Genomic DNA, 23,527 nt, shown 5'->3' on the forward strand with positions numbered 1-23,527 from the left:
ATCACAAGGTCAGGAGATCAAGACCATCCTGGCAAACACAGTGAAACCCCGTCTCTACTAAAAAAATACAAAAAACTAGCCAGGTGAGGTGGCGGGCGCCTGTAGTCCCAGCTACTCGGGAGGCTGAGGCAGGAGAATGGCGTAAACCCGGGAGGCGGAGCTTGCAGTGAGCTGAGATCCGGCCACTGCACTCCAGCCCGGGCGACAGAGCAAGACTCCGTCTCCAAAAAAAAAAAAAAAAGATCAAACCAGCCACAACATTTCCTTAAGCCAATTCCTAATACAGAGCACGGCCCCAACTCTCTTCAGTTCTACGAAGGCTGAAAGAAGTGAAGAAGCTGCAGAAAAGTTTTAAGCTAGCAGAGGTTGATTCGTGAGGTTTAAGAAAAAAAACTAAGTGCAAGGTGAAGCAGCAAATGCTGAGACAGAAGCTACAGAAAGTTATCCCAGAAGATATAGCTAAGATCATTGTTGAAGGTGGCTACACTAAACAGATTTCGGTGTAGACTCAATAGCTTTATATTGGAAGAAGATACATCCAGAACTCTGTTCATAGCTAGAGGGGAGAAGTCAATGCCTGACTTCAAAGAGCACGCTGATCTCTTGTTAAGGGTTGGTTCAGCCGATGACTTTCAGTTGCCGGCAGTGCTCATTTACCATTGTGAAAACCCTAGGGCCCTTAAGAATGATTCTAAATCGACTCTGCCTGTGCTCTATAAAGGGAACAACAAAATCATGGATGATAGCACATGAATTTACAGTACAGTTCACTGAATATGTTAAGTCCACAAAACATATCATAAAGGAAACAATAAATCATGGATGATAGCACATGAATTTACAGTACAGTTTACTGAATATGTTAAGTCCACTGTTGAGACCTAGTGCTCAGAAAAAAATACTTATTTCAAAATATTACTGCTCATTGACAATGTACCCAGTAACCCAAGAATTCTGATGCAGATGTACAAGGAGATTAGATTAATGTTGTTTTCATGCCTGCTAGTATAGCATCCATCCCACAGTCCATGGATCAAGGAGTAATTTCAATTTTTAAGTCTTTTTATATAAGAAATTATTTTTAGAAAGCAGTAGTTGCCATAAATAGTGATTCCTCTGATGAATCTGGGCAAAGTAAATTGAAAACCTCTAGAAAGGATTCACCATTCCAGATTTCATTAAGAACATTCATGATTCTTGGGAGGAGATCTGAAAAAGTGCTGTAATCCAAGCATTTTGGGAGGCTGAGGTGGAAGGATCAACCTGAGGCCAGGAGTTCAAGAACAGCCTGCGCAACATAGTGAAACCCTGTCTCTGTAAAAAATAGAAAAAATTAGCTAGGCATGATGGCATGCACCTGTGGTCCCAGCTACCCAGAAGGCTGAGGTAGGAGGATCGCTTGAGCCCAGGAAGTCGAGGCTGCAGTGAGCTATGATCATACCACTGTGCTTCAGCCTGGATGACTGAGTGAGACCCTGTCTCAAAAAAAAAAAAAAAAAAATTCCAGTTATGCCCTGAGCCAATGTTGAGCTTTTCTGCCCAGGAAGGGCTAAGTTCTAGTACTGGCAGGGGTGCAACCCAAGGGGTTTCCAGGGTTCTCACCACCCTTGGCCATGGGGCAGTCTGGTCTAGACAGCAGGGGGATGTTTTCAGGGCTGAAGTTTTCCCCCCACCTAGTCCTGAACACATCGGGTGCTGGAGCACCTGTGTTCCCATGAGGCCAGCATGGGCCACGCATGACTTCAAAAGGTCCTCGAGGCTTGACTAAGTGCACCAGCTTCATTCTGAACATGCTGCTCTAAAACACATCCCTGCTGAGCCACAGGAGGATCAGATATTGTGAGCTTCTGGCCTGTTGATGCTCAAGAGCTGGGGCGTGCGGGGAAAACTCCAGAACTTCTAACTCTTGCTAACCTTACATCTGGGATTCTTAACGCCCTCAGCTGAAGAACTCGATGAATTTCAGCTTTGAAGAGGTTCTTCTAACACTTGGCCAATTTCAGCCAGGCTTTGCTAAAGTTCTCTGAAATTGGGGGACTGAAAGTCAGTTACTTGGATCACAAGTTACCTGTGAAATCTGCAAGCATCTGCTGTCAGGGCTCATTAAACCCCGAAGTATGACACCTTGGCATACAGACTACCCTGACCCAGAGGAGACTGGAAGGCCTCAGAATCCAGGTCTTTGTCCTTCCCTCCTGGTTCCTGCTGTCTTTTCTCCCCCAAATTGAGTCCCAGAAGCCAGAATTCTTTTTCCCCAAAGCAGGTCTTAGAAACTAGAATTCCTTTCTCTCAAAGCCAGCCATAAAACCTAGCAAGGTCACTCTTTCGTTTCTCCCTGGAAGATCCTTATTCCCAGGGGGTCCTGCCCCATACCCAGGGGAAGGGGAATTGTACAGAGCGGCTTTGCTGGGTTTCCCCACTCCATCCATCACCGTTAGGCCAGATCCTTTGTGTCCAGTCACATTTCTGCATGGCTGTTCATTCATCAAACCTAAATATAAAAATAAAGGTTTTCATGGCCAGGACAAAAAAAATAACAACAACATTAACAGGAGTTTGGAAGAAGCTGATTCCAACCCTCATGGATGACTAGGGGTATAAGACTTTGGTAGAGGAACTAATTCCAGACGTGGTAGAAATTGCAAGAGAAGTAGAATTAGAAAATGGAACTTGAAGATGTGACTGAATTGCTGCAACCTCATGATAAAACTTGGACAGATGAGGAGTTGCTTCTTACGGATGAGCAGAGTGGTTTTTCTTGAGGTGGAGTCTGTTCCTGTTGAAGATGCTGTGAACATGGTTGAAATGACAACAAAAGATTTAGAATATTGCATAAGCCTGTTAATAAAGTAGCAGGGTTGGCAAGGATTGACAATTTTGAAAGAAATTCTACTGTGAGCAAAATGCTATAACAACATTGCATGTAGGAATACTACAGAGAAATCTTCCGTGAAAGGAAGTCAGTCTATGTGGCAAATTTGTCTTATTTTAAGAGATTGCCAATTGGTCAGGTGCAGTAGATCATGCCTGTAGTCCCAACACTTTGGGAGACTGAGGCAGGTGGATCACTTGAACCCAGGAGTTTGAGAACAGCCTGAGCAACATGGCAAAACCCATCTCTACAAAAAATACAAAAATTAACTGGGCATGGTGGCATGCACCTGTAGTCCCAGCTACTCGGGAGGCTTAGGCAGGAGGATTGCTTGAGCCCAAGAGTTCGAGGCTGCAGTGAGCTATGATCATGCCACTGCAACTCCAGCCTGGGTGACAGAGCAAGACCCCATCTGTTTTTTTGTTTTTTTTTTAAACTCTCTGAAGACTCAGATTATTATTAGCATTTTTAGGAATAAAGTATTTTTAAGTTAGGGTACGTGCTTCTTTTTAATGTAATGCTATTGCATACTTAATAGACTACAGTATAATGTAAACACACTAGGAAACCAAAAAATTTGTGCGACTCTCTTTATTGCAATACTCGCTTTATTATGGTGGTCTGGAACGGAACCTGCAATTATCTCCAAGGTATGCCTATAATTCATTCCTTCATTTTACATATGAGGGGAATATATAAGTCACTTAATAAAACCCCATTTAGTTTACATGTTAGGAAACTCTACAGTAATAATCTGTAGTAAAGTGTGTTCTGTGGGAAATACAGGATTAAGCAAAATTAAACCACTTTCTTCTTAGGGCATCTTGAAGGACTCCATTGCATAGTTAATTCTTACTATATGACTTACATGGATTTCTCCACTGTTTATCTCACGTAACATGAGGATATGGGAGTAGAAGCTATTGAAATGATACTATTTTCTATTCTATTCACAGGACTGGAAGCAACCCCAAAATTAGACGCAACAAAATCTGGGGAGGACAGAATGGTGGAATTCTAGTTTATAATTCTGGTATGTTTTATCTGTCATCTTTTTCTCTGTGTTAATAGACTTTAGAAATACACCTTCTAGGCCGGGCACGGTGGCTCACGCCTGTAATCCCAGCACTTTGGGAGGCCGAGACGGGTGGATCACCTGAGGTCAGGAGTTTAAGACCAGCTTGGCCAACATGGTGAAACCCTGTCTCTACTAAATATTACAAAAATTAGCTGGGTATGGTTGCACATGCCTGTATTCCCAGCTACTCGGGAGGCTGAGGCAGGAGAATCGCTTGAACCCCAGAAGGCGGAGGTTGCAGTGAGCCGAAATCGCGCCACTGCACTCAGCCTGGCAACAGAGTGAGATTCCCTCTCAAAAAAAAAAAAAAGAAAAGAAAAGAAAGAAAGATACCTTCTAGATAACCTACATTTTTGCATTTATAGGTCTAGGCTGTATAGAAGACAATGAAATATTTGACAATGCAATGGCTGGAGTCTGGATTAAGACAGATAGTAATCCTACACTAAGAAGAAATAAAATCCATGATGGAAGAGATGGTGGCATCTGTATATTTAATGGGGGTCGAGGTATTGTTGTTAATTTTGCATTAGTGAAAAATCCAGTTTTCCATTATTCTTCCATATCTCTAATGATCAATGACATTGCTAACTAACTTATAAATGAGTGAATCTCAAGTCTTTTTCGTTATCAAGTTGAGCTGGTTTAGATTAGTGCCTAGTGTTAAGAGACAAATGTTTACAATACTTTTCCTTTTGTAGCCACTTTGAGTCTGCAGTTGTCAGTAAGCCTTTTTAAAGATAGAATTTGTTTACATTCTCTGGACCTTTTATTCAGAATAGTAATATGATTATAATAAACTTCAAAGTCAAGTTATAGAAATAGGTGTGAGAAATTAATTGATCTGTAAATGTTTGAAAATGTCTTTAGTAAACGGGTATTACTTTTGTAACTGCTTTCAACTGTGTTTGTTGGAGAATGGAATTAATGAAGCCAAGATGTGCCTGGTTTGATATTCATAAAGGTCAACTCACTTTGCATTAAGGCAAAAGTTCCATAGTGCCTGCCCCTTACAGATGCATGTATACAGAGATTCTCAGAGCTGCCGTAATGCAAATCTGTCACTGTTCCTGAAATGTCAATAACCCAACATTTGTACCTATCTTACATAGAATAGCTAGTTATTACTCTAACATACCAAGATTTAATGAACAAAATTTAATACTACAACCAAGCAGTGATGATCCATTGACAGACTCTCCAGGAGCTTATAATCTAGTAATTCAGTGAAGTAACATATCTCAGTAGTTTTTACAAAATATAGTGAAGACACACAATACAGAATGGTTTATTTGCAAGGTGTTGAGAAACGGTTCATGCAAGTCAAATCACTTTTGAGCTGTCTTGAAAAATGAGTAGATATTTACTGGTAAATGGGTTTGGGAGAGGTGAACAGACCATTCCAGATGTTATTTCACTTTTATTCTTTAAATACTAATTTAACACCTCTGTACCAACCACTATCATACAGATGCTAGAGATATAATGCTATATGAAACAGCACTACATCCATAAAATGTATAGTGTGATGGAGTGGAAAACGTAAACAAAAGTCTAGAGGAAATTGAATGCAAGGGAAGAGGTACTGAAAGTTGAGGCTAGAGAAGGGGCAAGGCCCAAATCATGAGGTTTTCTATATGCAGTAAGGACTTTGGACTCCATTTTAGCAATAGCACTTGAGGTTGTAGTGAAAATAATCAAGATTAGAGACAGGGACTTGGAATAACTCAGGCAATAAATAATGAGAGCCTAAATTAAAATGATAGTATAAGGGTATGAAAAGGTTGGGGGTGGTGGGACATGTTAATGATATTTAAAAGGACAGAAACAGCTGGGCACAGTGGCTCACACCTGTACTTCCAGCTGCTCCAGAGGCTAACGTAGGAGTATCACTTGAGTCTGGAGTTGGAGACCAGCCTAGGCAATATAGCAAGACCCTATCTCTATAAAAAGGGTGGAACCAACAGGACTGGGTCATTGATTTAATATGGGGGTTGAAAGAAAAGTGAAATATGATGGATACTTGGGATTCTGATTTGGGTGACTACCTTTCACTGAGGTAAGTTATATAGGAGATGGTTTCTGGAAAATAGTAAGGTCAGTTTTTAAACATTGAATCCAAGGTTGTTTTCTGGAATATCCAAATTGGTTATGACCAGAATGTGATTAATTATACTAAGCTAAATGAATAGATATAAGAATTAGCAACAGTGGCTGGGTGTAGTGGCTCATGCCTGTAATCCCAGCACTTTGGGGGAGGCCCAGGTGGGTGGATCACTTGAGGTCAGGAGTTTGAGACCAGCCTGGCCAACATGGTGAAATCTAAAAATACAAAAAAAAAAAAAAAAAATTGCCAGGGTGATGGCAGATGCTTGTAATCCCAGGTACTTGGGAAGCTGAATCAGAATTGCTTGAACCCGGAGGCGGGGGTTGCAGTGAGCCAAGATCGCACCATGGCACTCCAGCCTGGGTGGCAGAGTGAGACTGTCTCAAAAATAAAAAAGCAACAGTGTGTATGTAATAGTTGCAAGATATAAGATAACGATCACCCAAAGCGTATGCAGAGGGAAATGAGAGGGACAGAACCCAGAAATATTAATACCCAGAGAGTGAACAGGATGGACCCCAAGAAGTCCCTGAGTCAGATTTTTCCCACTCATCCAGGGGAAATTTAGGTCAGTAATGTGAAATACCAGAGGGGTCACATGTCTACAGAAATAAAACCATGTCTCACATTAAGACAAACAAGTAGGAGGGATATTTTGAAAGGCAAGGTGATGTTCAAATTTATTCTGAAAGTAGTTTGTTAGAAAGGCAAGATAGGAGTTGCAGTTAACTGACTGGAAACTATGCAGCAGATGAAACTGGAATAAAGGAAACTCATCAGGAAATGATTATAGTAATAAAGGCCAGAAATAAGGGCTTGCTTGCCTGAACTAAAAACAGAGGATACAGAGGTTCTAGAAATATTTCAAAGGAATTAACTTTAATTCAGCAATACTCATTGAGAATCAACGGTGTACCTGGCACTGAAGATGAAGTGGTGAGTAAACTCAGACATGGTCCCTGCTATCATGGAGATGGCAGATTGGTCACAATGCTCTTACCTGTCATTTTAGCAATTTTGTTAGATCCTTAATACCTCTGATAATAAACTGTTTTTGGCTGAACAAATAGCCCTGTGAATTTTACAGTGCAGTTAAATAAGAAACTAAAAGCAAACCTAAATACCCCCAAAAACGTTAGTAGAGTCTGTTATATGCATTAGCCTTAATCTAAGGAAATATTTTATTATAGGTCTCCTTGAAGAAAATGATATTTTCAGGAATGCTCAAGCAGGTGTTCTCATCAGCACTAACAGTCATCCAATCTTAAGGAAAAACAGAATATTTGATGGATTTGCTGCAGGTTTGTATTTTCTTTTCTTACCTGTGGCTTATATATAGTTCTGCAAAGTGTTTGATGTGGAGTATATTCATTGTTTTATTAACTAAAATGTGTAAAGTGTGCTGCTGAAGTGGCTGAATGCCTGTTTATTCATTCACTTATGAGAGCACCTAATCAGGTTCTGGATTCTTCTACTATAAGCCAGACTCAAAGAAATATTGCTGTTGTTGCGTAGTCATGATTATGAAACATTTATTGGGATAGAATAAATGCAGGCTTGTATTACCACTAGGAATACAGATAAATTCAATTCTTCAGATGAATTTACCAATTTAAATCTGCAACAGAAACACAGATGTTAAAATGGATGCAAATGAAATCCAGGTATCATGTATTTAAACTTTAAGACAGGCTAGTGTGAAAGTTAATTGTGGTTTTGACCATAATCATTGATAAGTGAATGTTTAGTGGTTGAAATATCTACATTTTATTCAGTAGACATTGAGGGTTAATGTATTTTTATAAAAGAACCAGTTTACATTTGCATGCTAATTTCAGGTTTTTAAGAAGCAATATAAAGTGATGTATCTACTTGTTTGTAAATTTCACTTCAGGTATTGAAATTACAAATCACGCAACTGCAACACTAGAAGGCAATCAGATTTTTAACAACCGGTTTGGAGGCTTATTTTTAGCATCTGGTGTTAATGTGACAATGAAAGGTATGTTGGAGTCTGTTATACCTATAAATATATGCAGTATGCCATGAAAGATAATCAGAGGCCGTTTTATAACTTGATTCCTTATGTCACTCCCCAAGTTAGCAACAATTTAAGAGATTTTGAAAGAAATAGAGCTTTGGTTTTAAATGGTTCAAGTATCTTATACAAGGAAAATTCTATTCTTAGCTGATTTCTTACAATTCATTGGTTAGCTTCATTTAAAGCTCTTAAAAATAGTGGCTCTTCTGTTAGAATAATCCTATAATCTTTAGTTTTTAAAATATTAACAGTCCTCTAGATTTTTACTTATTCTTTTTTATTACAGATAACAAAATAATGAACAATCAAGATGCCATAGAAAAGGCTGTTAGTAGAGGCCAATGTTTATATAAAATATCAAGTTATACCAGCTATCCCATGCATGATTTCTACAGGTAACTTAGAAATATATTGTGAGTCCTGAAAAGAGGAAGACTGATTTCCTTTTTAAATTAGTAATGCCTAGCATTTTTGGCTGTTTGCCAGTGTTGAGACTATAACTGAAAATTTTATAATCAATCTACTTAAATATCGTGTGTTTAAGACTGTAACTATGGTTAGGCGTGGTGGCTTATGCCCGTAATCCTAGCACTAAACCAGCCTGGGCAACATAGGGAGACCCTGTCTCTACAAAACAAAACAAAGACCATAACTGAAAAAACCTAATACTACAGTAACTGATGTCATGTAACTCATAAACATGAGTTTGTGTAACGTATTGTTTTCCTAGAAATTTCAGGGTAAAGATGTCAAGTGTTTGATATATCCCAATCACCATGACAGTTTTGACTCTTCACTCGTCCAAATTGATTCAGCCCAGAAAGATTTGAGAGGCTTTTAAAGTGGAAAGAACTGCCTTTATACAACTTACAAATCATTCCTCTTCCCTCAGAAGACAAAGACGACAGGAAAATCACTTATTCCATTAAAGTTCCTTTTCAGAATTAATCTGGGCTGGAGCCACAAAGAATTTTGTTTTGGTCCTCTTAAAGCCAAGGGTCATAGGGTAATATATAAACAGAATGGAATGTTGTTTTGCATTAATGACATGTTTGAGAAAAGTAATTTAAGCTTTTGCTTTTTAGATGTCATACTTGTAACACCACAGATCGAAATGCCATATGTGTGAACTGCATTAAGAAGTGCCATCAGGGACATGATGTAGAGTTTATTAGACATGATAGGTATGTAGCACACTTGCTTGCTATATTACCCAATTACTTCCCCCCCCTCACTTTTCTAATTGAGTTTTTATTTTGCTTTAGGTTTTTCTGTGACTGTGGTGCTGGAACACTGTCTAATCCTTGTACATTAGCTGGTGAGCCTACACATGATACAGATACACTATATGACTCTGCTCCACCTATAGAATCTAATACATTGCAGCACAACTGAATTCCTTCCCTAAAGAAAAAGTCCTGCCATTGTAACATCATAACTTAAAACATTTTTTTGGAAGATTTAACATATTTGCCCATGCTACAGGAAGAGACTGTATTAAAAATGGATACACAAGGTCAGTTGACACTATGAAGCTCAAGCTACCAAAAAGAAAGTGGCAATATATTGACTCAGGATCTCAAAGCTGGGTGTTTTAGCATTACTGTGTAAAGACTTGAAGGGACAGAAGTGAAGAAAATAAGCTGCAATTTTGTACAGATACCAACTTCTGAAAAGCTGGTGTTTTTACAACTAGCATTGAATGCAGTCCAATTTGCAGTAGTAATCTTCAGTAGACAAGCAGCTTTGTTGCTGCCTTTATGGACATGGGTACCAATTGCTTTTGTAATATGGTAAAAATGTGAGCTAGCACTTCTGCGTTCCTTTTGATTTTTTTTTTTAACATGTATTCAGATTGAGAAATATGATTTTAATGCTTTAATCTCATGTAGTTTGTTTTTAATTTCAAGCAAAATCTTATTGTACTTGAATGTGCCCTGTTTTGTTAGCACACCTAGACTTGCTGTAAACTGTACTCATGTCCCAGTATGTACGTTCTTTCTATGAAAGAGAAAACACTAATCTTAAATTATATCCAGCAATGTTTCTGGTATCCTTTAAGAAAAGTTAAGACTATTATTTTCTTCCCTTCCCTGTGCAGCATTCAAAATCACCCCTAGAAAAAGTGAGTGTTTTAATGAGACTTCCTAGGAAGGGATGCACTGTAAAACAAAAGTATTCTTGTAACTCAGTTTTGTGAAAGGTAAAAAAAACTACTATGTTTTAAAGTACACTTTAGAAAGTCTCTTCAAAACATCCTGTATTTGAACTCTGTTCATAGTTTTTTTTTGAACAGTTTAGACAAAACTGCTGGAAATTAAAACAATTTCCTGCATTAAGCTGAGACAAGTATATATACAGCCCTATACAGTTTCCTAGCTTTCCCTCCCCCATTTATGTGTATTGGTGACAGTGGGTATAAAACAGCCTGAAAGTGTATGCATGTACCATAACATCTAGACTTAATATATTGTGGAGTATTCAATAACCATTATGTAGAAGGTAGATAAGAATTAAAAGGGTTTAATTTCCTAGAAAGAAAATGGAAAAATGGTCATTTTTAAAAAATAAAGTTTATTAGATCATAATGTTGTCTGAATTTACCAAGTTTGTCAGAAGTCAACTCAAAGCTTCCAATGTAGTCTATAATTCCTTAATCAAAGTCAGCAATTTATGGACAGCTTCAGCATCTACAGTTGACCTTTCACTAGCCAGGCAAACTTCCCTTAAAATTAAAAAAAAAAAAAAAGAAATTTTTTTTTTTGTTTTTCATAGTGCATCCATTCCTCCCGCTTTTACTGTTTTTATGAAACTTAAGGTCAGTTATAATTCCATTATAGTTACCGAAATAATCGTAGAGACTGATTCATCTTCTCAAATTCTCTTGCTTTTCTATGTCCCTTTTGAATAACTTCCTCTGGGAGATTAGCAAGCCTTGCTGCATTAAAGCCATAGCTTTTAGGACAAGCTCCCTTAATGAATTTATAGAGGAAGGTAATAGTCTCCTGGCTGGGGTCTTCACATTCATTTTCTACCATGCATGCCTTAAGAAAGAAAAATATTAGCGATACATGTGCTAGCAACAGAAGGGCCCTCTCAAAAAACCGAATTTGTGGAAAAAAACTATTTGCACATACCATATGTCCTAAGCGCACAGCAACATTTTGAGAATAATCTTCTACTAGTGAATGGTAGTGAGTTGAAAATAACGTACGACATTTTATAGTCTCAGCAAGTTCTTTAACAACTGCATTTGCTATTGCTGTCCCATCAAATGTTGCAGTACCTCTTCCTGTTAAAGTAAAATATGCATAAGGATGTAACTCAAGGGAATTAAAATAAAAATGCTAGGACAGAAAAATAGCATCTGTTAGTACATCCATGTCTAAAAGCATTCTATAAATAGACCTTGTTTAGCTAAACAAGTCTGCTTAGCAGCCCATGGGGAGTGAGGTTTCTTTTAAAGAAAATACAGTATCGCTCAAGGTCAGAAACTTCCTGAGTCCTCCTATTAAGTGTTCTCATCCCTGTATTATAACAAATGTTTTATTATAACTGAACAATGTAAGGCCTAGTAATTAATAGGTAATCAAAAGCCTTTCACAATATCACCTTTTATCTGCAACTATGGGTCTGTGCCATAATGGTGAGTGCATGCTCTAAAGACAGTCATATTGTTTATAATCTTCTAGAAAAATTCTTTGGACAAATGTTTGTAAGATAGCCTTCAAATGAAAAGTTTAATGTCTTACCTAATTCATCCACAAGCACCAGAGAATGTGCTGTTGCATGCGTAAGTATGCTGGCAGTTTCACTTAATTCAACAAAAAATGTACTTTCACCTAAAAAAAAAAAATCACAAATGCAAATCATGTAAATTCATCTTTTAGGTTATATAGCTATCATGAGCTACACATATTGGTATAAAATATTAAATCTCATTAAGAGACTGTACAGTGATTGGCCAGGCACGGTGACTCACGCCTGTAATCCCAGCACTTTAGGAGGCCGAGGCAAGCAGATTGCCTGAGGTCAGGAGTTTGAGACCAGCCTAACATGGTGAAACCCCGCTTCTACTAAAAATACAAAAAATTAGCTGGGTTTGATGGCGTGTGCTTGTAATCCCAGCTACTGGAGAGGCTGAGGCAGGAGAATCACTCGAACCTGGAGGCAGAGGTTGCAGTGAGCCAAGATCATGCCATTGCACTTCAGCTTGGGCAACAAGAGCGAAACTCCATCTCAAAAAAAAAAAAAAAGACTATGCAATTCTTAAAAAGTGTTGTTTTTAAAGTAACACCAGAAAAATCAAACATTAGATTTAAAAGGCTCATATACAAGAAGCAAATGTCTTTTATCATATAAAATGAATGAATGAGAACTTAGGTGGGAAATAAAAAACTCACCTGACATTATTCTATCTGAGGCACCAAGTCTAGTAAACACTCTATCAATTGGTGTGAGCCTGCACACTTCAGCGGGGACGTAACAACCCATCTGGGCCATTACAGCTAATAAGCCAGCCTGTGGATGAGGGAGGAAAACGTCTTTTATGACTGTTAGCAACAGTTTTACGGACAATAAATTTTGTCTTTCTTATGAACCCTTATGTAAGAGCTAGGCACTCTAAAAAAACTTTCACAATCCTGTGTAGGTTGGTTCTATTCTGAAATCCATTTGCTAAAATAGAGAAAGTTGAGGCTGAGAGAGACAAGAGGCATAGGACCTCACTGGCCTTCAAAACATCAGAGCCTGCTTACTAACCCACTACCCTAGTGATTCTCAACGTTGGCCAGAATAGAATCACCTAGGAGCTCTTTAAAACTACTAGAGATGCCTAGAATCAATTCCAAACAAGAGAATCCATTTCAGGATGGAATCTCTGCACCTTTTTTTTTTTTTTTTTTTACATTGTCACAGGTGATTCTGATTTAAAGAAAAAATTTGGAAATCACTATACACACTATACTGCCTCTCTCTAGCAAACTAGGTGAACAGAAGTATACTATAATGCAGGAGAGCAGCAGGGACCAGCCAATTACTTCTATTTCTTAAAACCTTTTAAAAATACAAAAAGACTTTACAAGTTCTGTGGCTGGTCAACCCCTGGTTATAAAGGGAAGATAAATATAATGCCATAAGAATTTTCTTAAAAAATGAGCTAGGCATGGTGGTGCACATCTGTAGTCCCAGCTACTGGGGAGCAGGAGGATGGGTTGAACCTGGGAGGTCGAGGCTGCAGTGAGCTGTGATGGCGTCACTGCACTTCAGCCTTGGCAACAACAAAAAAAAAAGGGCCAGCATGTCATCCCTAAAGAGCAGTTTCCAACAGTTGCTAGAGGTCATGAACTGTATTTGCTTTCTTACCTAAGTTGGCCATAGGCTGTTCACATGAAGCGTTTCTGCAAATGAGTCTAATTTAAGGATAAACCTGTAACATTGCATCTTTTCATACAGCCTTTGTATTTTTGTTCATTATGACTATACCTACCTTCTGAGGAAATGAATTCAAGTCAAAGAGTCTCAAGACCTGAATGACCTCCTTCCCCTTTTTAATATATATTCCCCTTAACATTAAGCAGAGATGTTTCAGGTAAATACTCACTTTTATAACACAGGGAGTATTTCCCTTTGCTTTCTATTAAGTCACTGGCTGAATTTTACGTAACTGTGTTTGGAAAATGATCACCTAAGTATGTTGTTCCTAATGTCGCAAATGACTTTCTGATAACAAAACCTTAAGAAGCAGTTACCTGTCTCATGAGTGTAGACTTGCCCCCCATATTTGGTCCAGTAACAAGCACACAAGAGGCTTTGCCATTTTCCTGCTCCTCTTCCTCACAGCCTATTAGAATGTCATTAGGAATAAAATCATCTCCAAAAAAAGTCTTCGTAATGCAAGGATGGCGTGATCCTTTAAGCTCTAAGAAGGGGGGAGTATCTTCTGGCAACAGAATTACTGGGCGACACATAGGACCATCACCCCCTCGACTGTAGTTAGCCAGGCACAGTAAGACATCTGTTAAAAAAGAGGGTAACAAGTGAGGCTTCATCTTTGGAAGTTTTATCAGCCTAAGTGTTTTACAGGTCTTCATTATAACACGTTTCATTATAAGAGAGAGAATTTTCAATTACAGTCTAAAGATCTCCCCCCTCAAAATACATCTTACATCTGGACCAAAGAAGTGCCAAGGGAAAACTAAAAGAGCAGAGGCCAGGCACGGTGGTTCACGCCTGTAATCCCAGCACTTCAGGAGGCCAAGGCAGGCAGATCACGAGGTCAGCAGTTCAAGACCAGCCTAACCAACAGGGTGAAACCTTGGCTCTACTAAAAATACAAAAATTAGCGGTGCTGCTGTGGGCAGCCTAGTCAGGATGAAAATATGTATATAATACAGGTGGCACATAATACAGGTGGCACATGCCTGTAATCCCAGCTACTCAGGAGGCTGAGGCAGGAGAATCACTTGAACCTGGGCGGTGGAGGCTGCAGTGAGCCAAGATCGCGCCACTGCACTCCAGCCTGGGCAACAGAGAGACTCTGTCTCAAAAAAAAAAAAAAAGGCACAGAGACATGCTACACTTAAGCCTCTTACTTAGCAGAATGTGCCAAAGTTGGCACACTGATATTAAAACAATCTCTGAACACTGGTTTTTGAACGCCTGTGCTGAGAAAGGATTTTAAATTAACCAGTAACCAAATGCGACACACTAAAAGGAAGTATATTATTCTGTTCCATTGGATACTTGTGTTCAGATCAAAATAGTGTTGTATTACTGTGTTACAAATTCAGGTAAACTACGGTTATTTAAAAACAAAAACAGGGCTGGGCGCAGTGGCTCATGCCTGTGATCCCAGCTCTTTGGGAGATCAAGGTGGGCAGATCACTTTGAGGTCAGAAGTTCAAGACCAGCCTGGCCAACATGGTAAAAACCCTGTCTCTACCAAAAATACAAAAATCAGCCAGGTGTGGTGATGACCACCTGTAGTCCCAGCTACTCAGGAGGCTGAAGCAGGAGAATCGCTTGAACCCAGCAGTTCAAGGCTGCTGTGAGCTAGTCATCCCATTGTACTCTAGTCTGAAAAGAACAAGACCCCGTCTCTAAAAAATTTAAAAAACATATACAACATAAACCTAAACTATAAAACAGCAATGGTTCCAGGTAATGTTGGCCATGACATTTAAAGAACAAAATTATTTATGAAGTTGAGATGGTTGCCAAATTGTAAATTCCTAACTCAGGGCTTTGAAAAATCAATTGCAGAAAAGAATCTTTGACAATTTGGCTAAAGAAAAAAGGAATGATTGACCTTTTAAAATTGTATGCAGATGGACTCACTGAAATACAGGAGTTGTAATAAAATGAAATTTTAAAATGATGGATCAACAGATAGTGTAACAAAGCACCTTGAAACAGTATTCACCAAATAATAAAAAGCTCAAATAAAAATAAAATTTGATCTAAAATAAAGTCTGTCTCATGAAGTAGAACACATTTAAAAATCTTTTGGGCCGAGTGCGGTGGCTCATCATGCCTGTAATCCCAGCACTTTGGGAGGCCAGGGTGAGTAGGTCACCTGAGATAAGGAGTTCAAGACCAGCCGGGCCAACATGGCAAAACCCTGTCTCTACTAAAAATACAAAAAATGGCTGGGCGTGGTGGCTCATGCCCATAGTCTTAGCTACTTGGGAGGCTGAGGCAGGAGAATCGCTTGAACCTGGGAGGCAGCAGTTGTAATGAGCCAAGATTGTGCCATTGCACTCCAGCCTGGGCAAGAGCGAGACTCCATCTCAAAAACAACAAATCCTTTGGCCAGGCCCAGTGGCTCATGCCTGTAATCCTAGCACTTTTGGGAGACTGGAGGATCACTTGAGGTCAGGAATTTGAGACCAGCCTGGGCAACATAGGGAAGCTTCATCTCCCTTCCCCCACCAAAAAAATTAAAGCGGGGCAGGCAATTGCTTACCTATAAATCCTAGCTACCTAGGACGTAGATATGAGAGGTCTGTCCTGGGTAACAGAGCAAGACACTGTCTGAAAACAAAAACCTTTTGTTCAATTTAATTAAAGACTGAAGAAAGGGCCAGGTGCAATGGGTCATGCCTATAACCTCGGCACTTTGGGAAGCCGAGGCAGGAGGATCACTTGAGCCCAGGAGTTCAAGACCAGCCCTGGCAAACAGTGAGACCCCCATCTCTCTACAAACATTTAAATATTAGCCATGCATAGTGGTGCGTATCTGTAGTCTCAGCTACCTGGGGAGGCTGAGGTGGAAAGATAACTTAAGCCTGGGAGGTCAAGGCTGCAGTAGCCATGGTTGTGTCACCATACTCTAGCCTGGGTGACAGAGCAAGACCACATCTCAAGACTGAAGAAAGGCCACTAAGGACACTAAGATAAAAGCGAATTTCAGGCTGGGCGCGGTCGCTCAAGCCTGTAATCCCAGCACTTTGGGAGGCCGAGGCGGGCGGAGCACGAGGTCAGGAGATCGAGACCATCCTGGCTAACACGGTGAAACTCCGTCTCTACTAAAAATACAAAAAAACAAATTAGCCGGGCGAGGTGGCGGGCGCCTGTAGTCCCAGCTACTCGGGAGGCTGAGACAGAAGAATGGCGTAAACCCAGGAGGCAGAGCTTGCAGTGAGCCGAGATCGCGCCACTGCACTCCAGCCTGGGTGACAAAGCAAGACTCCGTCTCAAAAAAAAAAAAAAAAAAAGAAAACGAGTTTCAGGTGAGTAACTTAAATTGCTGTGGGCAGCCTAGTCAGGATGCAAATATGTATATGCATGTCAAAATATGTACCATATATACCTTTGTTACTTATGTTTAGGGATAATACACAGCTGGCATAGAGCACTACATATCCAAGCCTGAGGAACAAGCTTGTTCAGAGTCTTACCCAACACTGCGATACACTCTACAGCAGACTGCCAGTCCTTGTAATTTTTATCAAAGTTATAGAACAGTCGCCGCATGCAGTCCTTCAATGATACATCTCTCCGTTCTTCAGCATTTATGAGATTAGCCAACTTCTTCTCAATAGTTTTGGTCCAGTATCGTTTACAGCCCTTCTTGGTAGATTTCAATTCGTATTCTTCTGGCAAATTGCGAGTGGTGAAATTCTCAGGAATTTCCAACTGGTAACGGTTCCTACCAATCCCCCAATAGACTATGGTCCTACAGCCAATTCTGTTGCGCTGTTTCTCTAGGTATTCCAGGAGGCTCTGTTCATTTTCTCTTATGTCAGCAAGAGCTTGGTCATAATCAGAGTCAAAGCCTGCTTTGGGAGTAATAAGTCCAGTCTTTCGAGCCTTTTCATGGTCAAAGGCTGTATCCCATCGGTTCAGTTCTGTAGTCAAATCAGGAAAACGGCCTTCAGGATTTTTTGTCTGCAGAGAGATGATCTGCTTAAGGATTTTAGACTTAAAACCATCAATGACTTCTTCCATGATCCCTATAATTTTACACATTACTTTGAATCCTTCCAGAGCAGAAAGAAAATCAATGATCTTTTTTTTGCTGTATGTAGTTTCTTCATACATTATAGCCCTGCTATCTGGATGGTTCTGACTCTTCAAGGGAGACCCAACATTATGAATTTTACTGAGTAGTCTCTCAAGATCTGGAAGCTTCTTTAGAAGCTCTACAACTTCGGAGATTTTGTCAGGCACAACCATGAGGTCTTCTATGGCATCTAGACGATCATTGATAGCATAAGGGCTACAGAGTGGGGCACAAAGCCATTGCTTTAGGAGCCGCTTACCGAAGGGAGTATGGCAAGTATCAACCCTCTCTAGCAGGGTTCCTTCAGTAGAACCATTTGTTCCATTCAGAAAAATCTCCAAGTTGTTTAATGTCACTGCATCTAGCACCATTCGTTGATAGGCTTTGGTGAAGATAGCACCAGATCTTGTAGTGCTGACTATGTCAGAATCCAAGGGAATATATTCTTCAAAATTAGCCATTGATAAAAGCTCCTGATCAATAAGGCATTTTTTGAGGTAGAAGATACAACCACCTAGAGCAGAGAGGGCCAATTCACTTTTCTCTCCTGGTGTCAACCCAATGGAATCAGACTCTGAAGTCATACCTTTAAGCACCTGGGGTAACGTCACCCCGATGTCATCACTTAGCTTTTCCCTAAAATATCCTTCCTCAAGGAGAGTTCTCAAAGTTTTGGATGCATCCCAAAACTGGGAGCCAGGTATCAGACCTTCCTGAAGAGAAGAGGACAATGAACTCTTTAGAATTGTTTTCGTTTCCTTTGAGAGATTTCCTTTTTCAAATAAGACTTGTACTGGGGGATAGTGTGCCACTAGAGTCCTAAATCTCGAACAATGGCGATCATCTGAAAACTGACCTATGAAAAACTTTCCCAGTGAAGTATCAACAAAGCACACACCATATGCACGAGTATGGCCAGAAGAATCTTCCTCTTTTTCTTTGAGGCTAAGAAGATACTTACTGTAGTTCTCAGAGGGATCACCTTCCAGCACACTGTAAGTCTGTGTACCCTTGGTAATGATCCTACAGATCTCCCTCCTCACCACTCTATCATACTTGGATATATGTGCCATCTTTCGGCATCGTGCCTCCATCATTTCCGGAGTCTCAGTCTGTTCCACTCGTGCTACTTTATAGCCCTTCTGCACCAAGGAGTCCGAATAACGGCCAAATGCAATTTCAGGAAAGCCAGAATGGGCCCAGTTGCCTTTCATGAATACCAGCCCCAGTTCACTGACTCCAATCAGAGCATCCATGTGGTACAGTTCATAAAATTTCCCCACCTTGTAACAGATGACAAGATCAAAGTTCTGAGACTTAATCTGCCACCACTTCCTCATCCCAGGAGTACAGGAATTGAGGAAATCCTCAGGCACATAGAGTGTAGATGCATTAAAATCGGGGTGATCAGGCCGCCTCCTGTGCTCATCTCTTCTCTTTTCCTCCTTAAGCCATTCTAAAGTTTCATGATACCAAACAGTAGGGCGACTACTGTCATCACCACCTCCACTAACGTGGGCTTGGGATTCAGAATTTTGAGGGGCAGAGAAAGCACTCAAAGTATTCTTGGTTTCTGATGAAATGCCAGTTGCTCGTTTGGTAGCTGAGGGCATTTCCTTCCTAGAACTTTTCCTTTTGAGAGAGCCATTTCCAGTGACCACTCTCTTCCGCTTTCGAGCAACTTTGACAGGGCTGTTCGGGCCTTCACTCTCACTATCCCCCATTCCACTGCTTATTTCATCACTGCTTCCTTCCTCCTTAGTGTCTGGCTTAAATTCCACATCAGAGCCACCAATGTCACTCTCAGAGTCTGATATGACCCTTCGTTTTTTTATTTGGCGGCTACTTCGCCTAGATCCTTGTGTCTTAGGCTGTACTTCCTCTTCACTCTCAATTTCATTATCTTCTTCACTCTTATCTGTTACATAAGTTGTGCCTACCTGCCAGGCAAGGAAAGAGTATTTAAAAACAAATCAAAATTTGGAAAACCATAATATAGACAGTTAGACTTATGATTTTTTGACTTTATAATGGTACCCATGCAGCCACTGTTTTTCATTTTTAGTACAGTATTCGATAAATTACATGACATGGTCAATTCCTTATTATAAAATAGGCTTTGTGTTACATGATCTTGCCCAACTTTAGGCTAACATTTAAGTGTTCTGAGCTTGTCTGAGATAGGTTAGGCTAAGCCCAAGCTACAATATTTGGTGGGGTAGGTGTATTAAACACATTTTTAGTTTATGTAACCCCATCATAAGTTGTGGAGCCATCTGTACTACTGTAAATTCTCTTAATATGCTGCAACTTCATATACCAAAAAAAGAACCCACCTCCAGAAATTAGAAACTTCTCAATGAACATCAACTTCAGTTTCACCTGACATTAAAACAATTGTCAGGCCAGGCGCGGTGGCTCAAGCCTGTAATCCCAGCATTTTGGGAGGCCAAGATGGGCGGATCCCAAGGTCAGGAGATCGAGACCATCCTGGCTAACACGGTGAAACCCCGTCTCTACTAAAAATGCAAAAAAAATTAGCCGGGCATGGCGGCGAGTGCTTGTAGTCCCAGCTGCTCGGGAGGCTGAGGCATGAGAATGGCATGAACCCGGGAGGCGGAGCTTGCAGTGAGCTGGGATCGCGCCACTGCACTCCAACCTGGGCGACTGAGCGAGACTCCGTCTCAAAAAATAAATAAATAAATAAAACAATTGTCATTTTCCATGCCAATAGTTCTCCTGCAAACATGGTGGAAAAAAACTCTCTGGACTTGCTGTAAGTGTGGCAGGCGCCAACCCTACCCCACAAAGTGACATAATACAAGAAGGGTAAGGATTCTCTGCCCACTGAAAGCAGCATTATGAAGGAATCAGAGTGGGTATGGGGTAAGTCAACTCTCTGGCTAAGAGACTAAAACTACAAAAAAGATTGCGCTGAGGCTTGAGTTTGAGTTCAAGCGCAATTCCAAGGGAATGCTATTAAGAGATGCAAGCATTTTGAACTGGGAGGAGGTAAGAAGAGAAGGCAGAATGATCCAGTTCTAAGCCTCATCTTTTGTTTTACTATGAAGACAATAACATCTTGAGGTTATGTTCAAAAACACAAAGTGCCTTTTTCATCTGGGCTGCCGACATGCCATCCAGACTGAGGAAGACCCAGAAACTTCGGGGCCACGTGAGCCACGGCCACCGCGGCATAGGCAAGCACCAGAAGCACCCCGGAGGCCGCGGTAATGCTGGTGGTCTGCATCACCACCGGATCAACTTCGACAAATACCACCCAGGCTACTTTGGGAAAGTTGGTATGAGGCATTACCACTTAAAGAGGAACCAGAGCTTCTGCCCAACTGTCAACCTTGACAAATTGTGGACTTTGGTCAGTTAGCAGACAGGGGTGAATGCTGCTAAAAACAAGACTGGGGCTGTTCCCATCATTGATGTAGTGCGATCGGGCTACTACAAAGTTCTGGGAAAGGGAAAGCTCCCAAAGCAGCCTGTCATCGTGAAGGCCAAATTCTTCAGCAGAAGAGCTGAGGAGAAGATTAAGGGTGTTGGGGGGGCCTGTGTCCTGGTGGCTTGAAGCCACGTGGAGGGAGATTCATTAAATGCTGACTACTTTAAAAAAAAAAAAAAAAAAAACACAAAGTGCTGCACCAGGCGAAGTAGCAGGTGCCTGCAGAGATAATCACTGAGCCCAACAGTTCAAGGTCAGCCTGGCAACACAGTGAGACCCCATCTCTAAACAGGATTAAGTGATTGCTGTCATGGGAGTTCTATTTATGACAAAGCTGTTGGCATGACCATATATCATAAATATCAAGAGGTGATGTCCTCATTAATAGCATAAGAAAGAAGTAAGCAACTTATACTGGTTCTAGTGTTTGCTCTTCCACAATTGGCTGTCTCAACTCAGGCCTAGCACATTCACCTATTATGATCTCCCTCATTTGTTAAACCAGTATTAGGCTAAATGATCTCTGTAGTTGCCATCCAGTTATAAACCTCTGATAACGTTATGATCCTTAAGTTTCAACCTTAAAATTAAAATATCCACTTTATCAGCTTGCTTATTCCCTATTTCATCTATTGAAAAAGGAACAAAACTTGAAACTGAGCTTAGTTATAGAGATGAATGTCTTTTAGGATGTAGCTCATTAATTTGATAGATCAGAGAATAATGATCTTTCAGCTTCCCTGGGCCACACTGGAGTTCAGAAAATAATGATCTTTCGGCTTCCCTGGGCCACACATAAAATACACTAACGCTAACGATAGCTGATGAGCTAAACAACAACAAAAAAATCACAAAATGTTTTAAGAAAGTTTACGAATTTGTGTTGGGCCAATTTAAACGCCATCCTGGGTCACGGACTGGACAAGCTTGTTCTAAATTAATTGTTTTTTTCACTTCCGTAACTTTTTTTTTTTTGGTGACAGAGTCTTCTTGCTCTGTTACCCTGGCTGGGATGCATTGGTGCGATCTTGGCTCACTACAACCTCTGCCTCCCAAGTTCAAGCAATTCTCATGCCTCAGCCTCCTAAGTAATTGGGACTACAGGTGTGTGCCACCACGCCCAGCTAATTTTTGTATTTTTTACAGAAACAGAGTTGTGTTGTAAACTCTGTGTTGGCCAGGCTGGTCTTGAACTCCTGTCCTCAAGACATCCACCTGCCTCAGCTTCCTAAAGTGCTGAGATTACAGGCATTAACCACCACACCTGGCCCCTAACAAGTTTTAATTCACTTTATCCATGACCATTAAGGTTTGAGCCAAGGTTGTATTTCAAGGTTTATTTAACATCTATTCTTACCAATGCAAAATACAACAAAAAAAGTTTTAGAATTAAAAGCATAAAGCTGGGGCTGGGCGCTGGGGCTCATGCCTGTAATCCCAGCACTTTGGGAGGCCAAGGCAGCATATCCCTTGAACTCGAGAGTTTGAGACCAGCCTGGGCAACATAGCAAGACCCCATCTCAATTTTTTTTTATAAAAAGCATAAAACTGGATAATTAATTTCTAGGGCCTGACTATACCCTTATACATGTATTACTCCATCTTTACTGTCCCAAGCTCTCTATTTCTTACCAAAATGGTACTACTTCTTGCTTACCCTCCCAGTAGGTTTGAAAACTAAGTAAAAAGGATGCTAGCTATTGAGATTCTAAGTAACCTAACTTATCCTACAGTCCAGGAAAGTACAGAAGTATGCATGTATGTATAATAAAATAATACAGCTGGGCACAGTGGCTCATGCCTGTAATCCCAGCACTTTGGAAGGCCGAGGCGGGCAGATCCCAAGGTCAGGAATTCGAGACCAGCCTGGCCAATATGGTGAAACCCCGTTTCTACTAAAAATACAAAAATTAGCCAGGCATGGTCATGTGTGCCTGTAATCCCAGCCACTTGGGAGGCTGAGGCAGGAAAATCGCTGAAGCCAGGGAGATGGAAGTTGCAGTGAGCCTAAATCATGCCACCGCACTTCAGCCTGGGTGGCAAAGTGAGACTCCATCTCAAAAAATAAATAAATAAATAAATAATAAAAATAAATTTAAAAAATAAAAAAAATACATATATACACACATATATAAAACAATCTTGTTAATCCACCCTCCCCCTTTCTTCCCCCATCACCCTACTAACATAAATAACAACTGAATGTTTGTAATGTCCCACCTCCATCTCTTCTTCCTCTTCTGGCTCTGAGGGCTCATCACAAACTGCCAATTCAAGCCTCTTAATCTTGTCTTTATTTAAGGCTTCATCTGCACGTTGCATTGCTCTCAGTATTTCAGGCTTTGCACTGTAAAAATGACCTCCCTTCTGGGCTTCCTTTGATTTTGAACCTAGAAAGAAATGTATTTATAAATAATAAGGACTGGGTACAGGGGCTCACACCTGTAATCCCAGCAGTTCAAGACCAGCC

The 23,527-nt window shown here is 40.4% G+C and overlaps 2 protein-coding genes and 1 pseudogene across 6 annotated transcripts in view; 2 read left to right on the forward strand and 1 right to left on the reverse strand.

The window, feature by feature from the left end:
• FBXO11 (F-box protein 11) overlaps positions 1-10,686 on the forward strand; it is a 100,373-nt gene extending 89,687 nt beyond the window's left edge. For 2 of the 3 annotated variants that reach the window (XM_033175783.1, XM_033175784.1), the window contains exons 17-22: positions 3,829-3,905; positions 4,316-4,459; positions 7,248-7,358; positions 7,952-8,059; positions 8,385-8,493; positions 9,184-10,686. In XM_033175783.1, coding sequence (XP_033031674.1) covers positions 3,829-3,905; positions 4,316-4,459; positions 7,248-7,358; positions 7,952-8,059; positions 8,385-8,493; positions 9,184-9,493 — 859 coding nt within the window. In that variant the 3' untranslated portion in view covers positions 9,494-10,686. The remainder of the gene's footprint in view (positions 1-3,828; positions 3,906-4,315; positions 4,460-7,247; positions 7,359-7,951; positions 8,060-8,384; positions 8,494-9,183) is intronic. The other variant, XM_033175785.1, reaches the window with a different exon arrangement.
• Positions 10,653-23,527, reverse strand: part of MSH6 (mutS homolog 6) — a 29,011-nt gene continuing 16,136 nt past the window's right edge. For both annotated transcript variants that reach the window (XM_033175782.1, XM_033175781.1), the window contains exons 3-10: positions 23,278-23,447; positions 16,999-19,543; positions 13,849-14,114; positions 12,502-12,619; positions 11,851-11,940; positions 11,236-11,390; positions 10,943-11,142; positions 10,653-10,823 (exon numbers count right to left, since the gene is read on the reverse strand). In XM_033175782.1, coding sequence (XP_033031673.1) covers positions 10,742-10,823; positions 10,943-11,142; positions 11,236-11,390; positions 11,851-11,940; positions 12,502-12,619; positions 13,849-14,114; positions 16,999-19,543; positions 23,278-23,447 — 3,626 coding nt within the window. In that variant the 3' untranslated portion in view covers positions 10,653-10,741. The remainder of the gene's footprint in view (positions 10,824-10,942; positions 11,143-11,235; positions 11,391-11,850; positions 11,941-12,501; positions 12,620-13,848; positions 14,115-16,998; positions 19,544-23,277; positions 23,448-23,527) is intronic.
• LOC117062341 lies at positions 20,697-21,242 on the forward strand (annotated as a pseudogene). Its single transcript, XR_004428312.1, has one exon. The product of XR_004428312.1 is annotated as a 60S ribosomal protein L27a-like (transcript).

The sequence above is a fragment of the Trachypithecus francoisi genome, unplaced genomic scaffold (assembly GCF_009764315.1).
Source record: "Trachypithecus francoisi isolate TF-2019V2 unplaced genomic scaffold, Tfra_2.0 Lachesis_group17, whole genome shotgun sequence".
NCBI lineage: Eukaryota > Metazoa > Chordata > Mammalia > Primates > Cercopithecidae > Trachypithecus > Trachypithecus francoisi.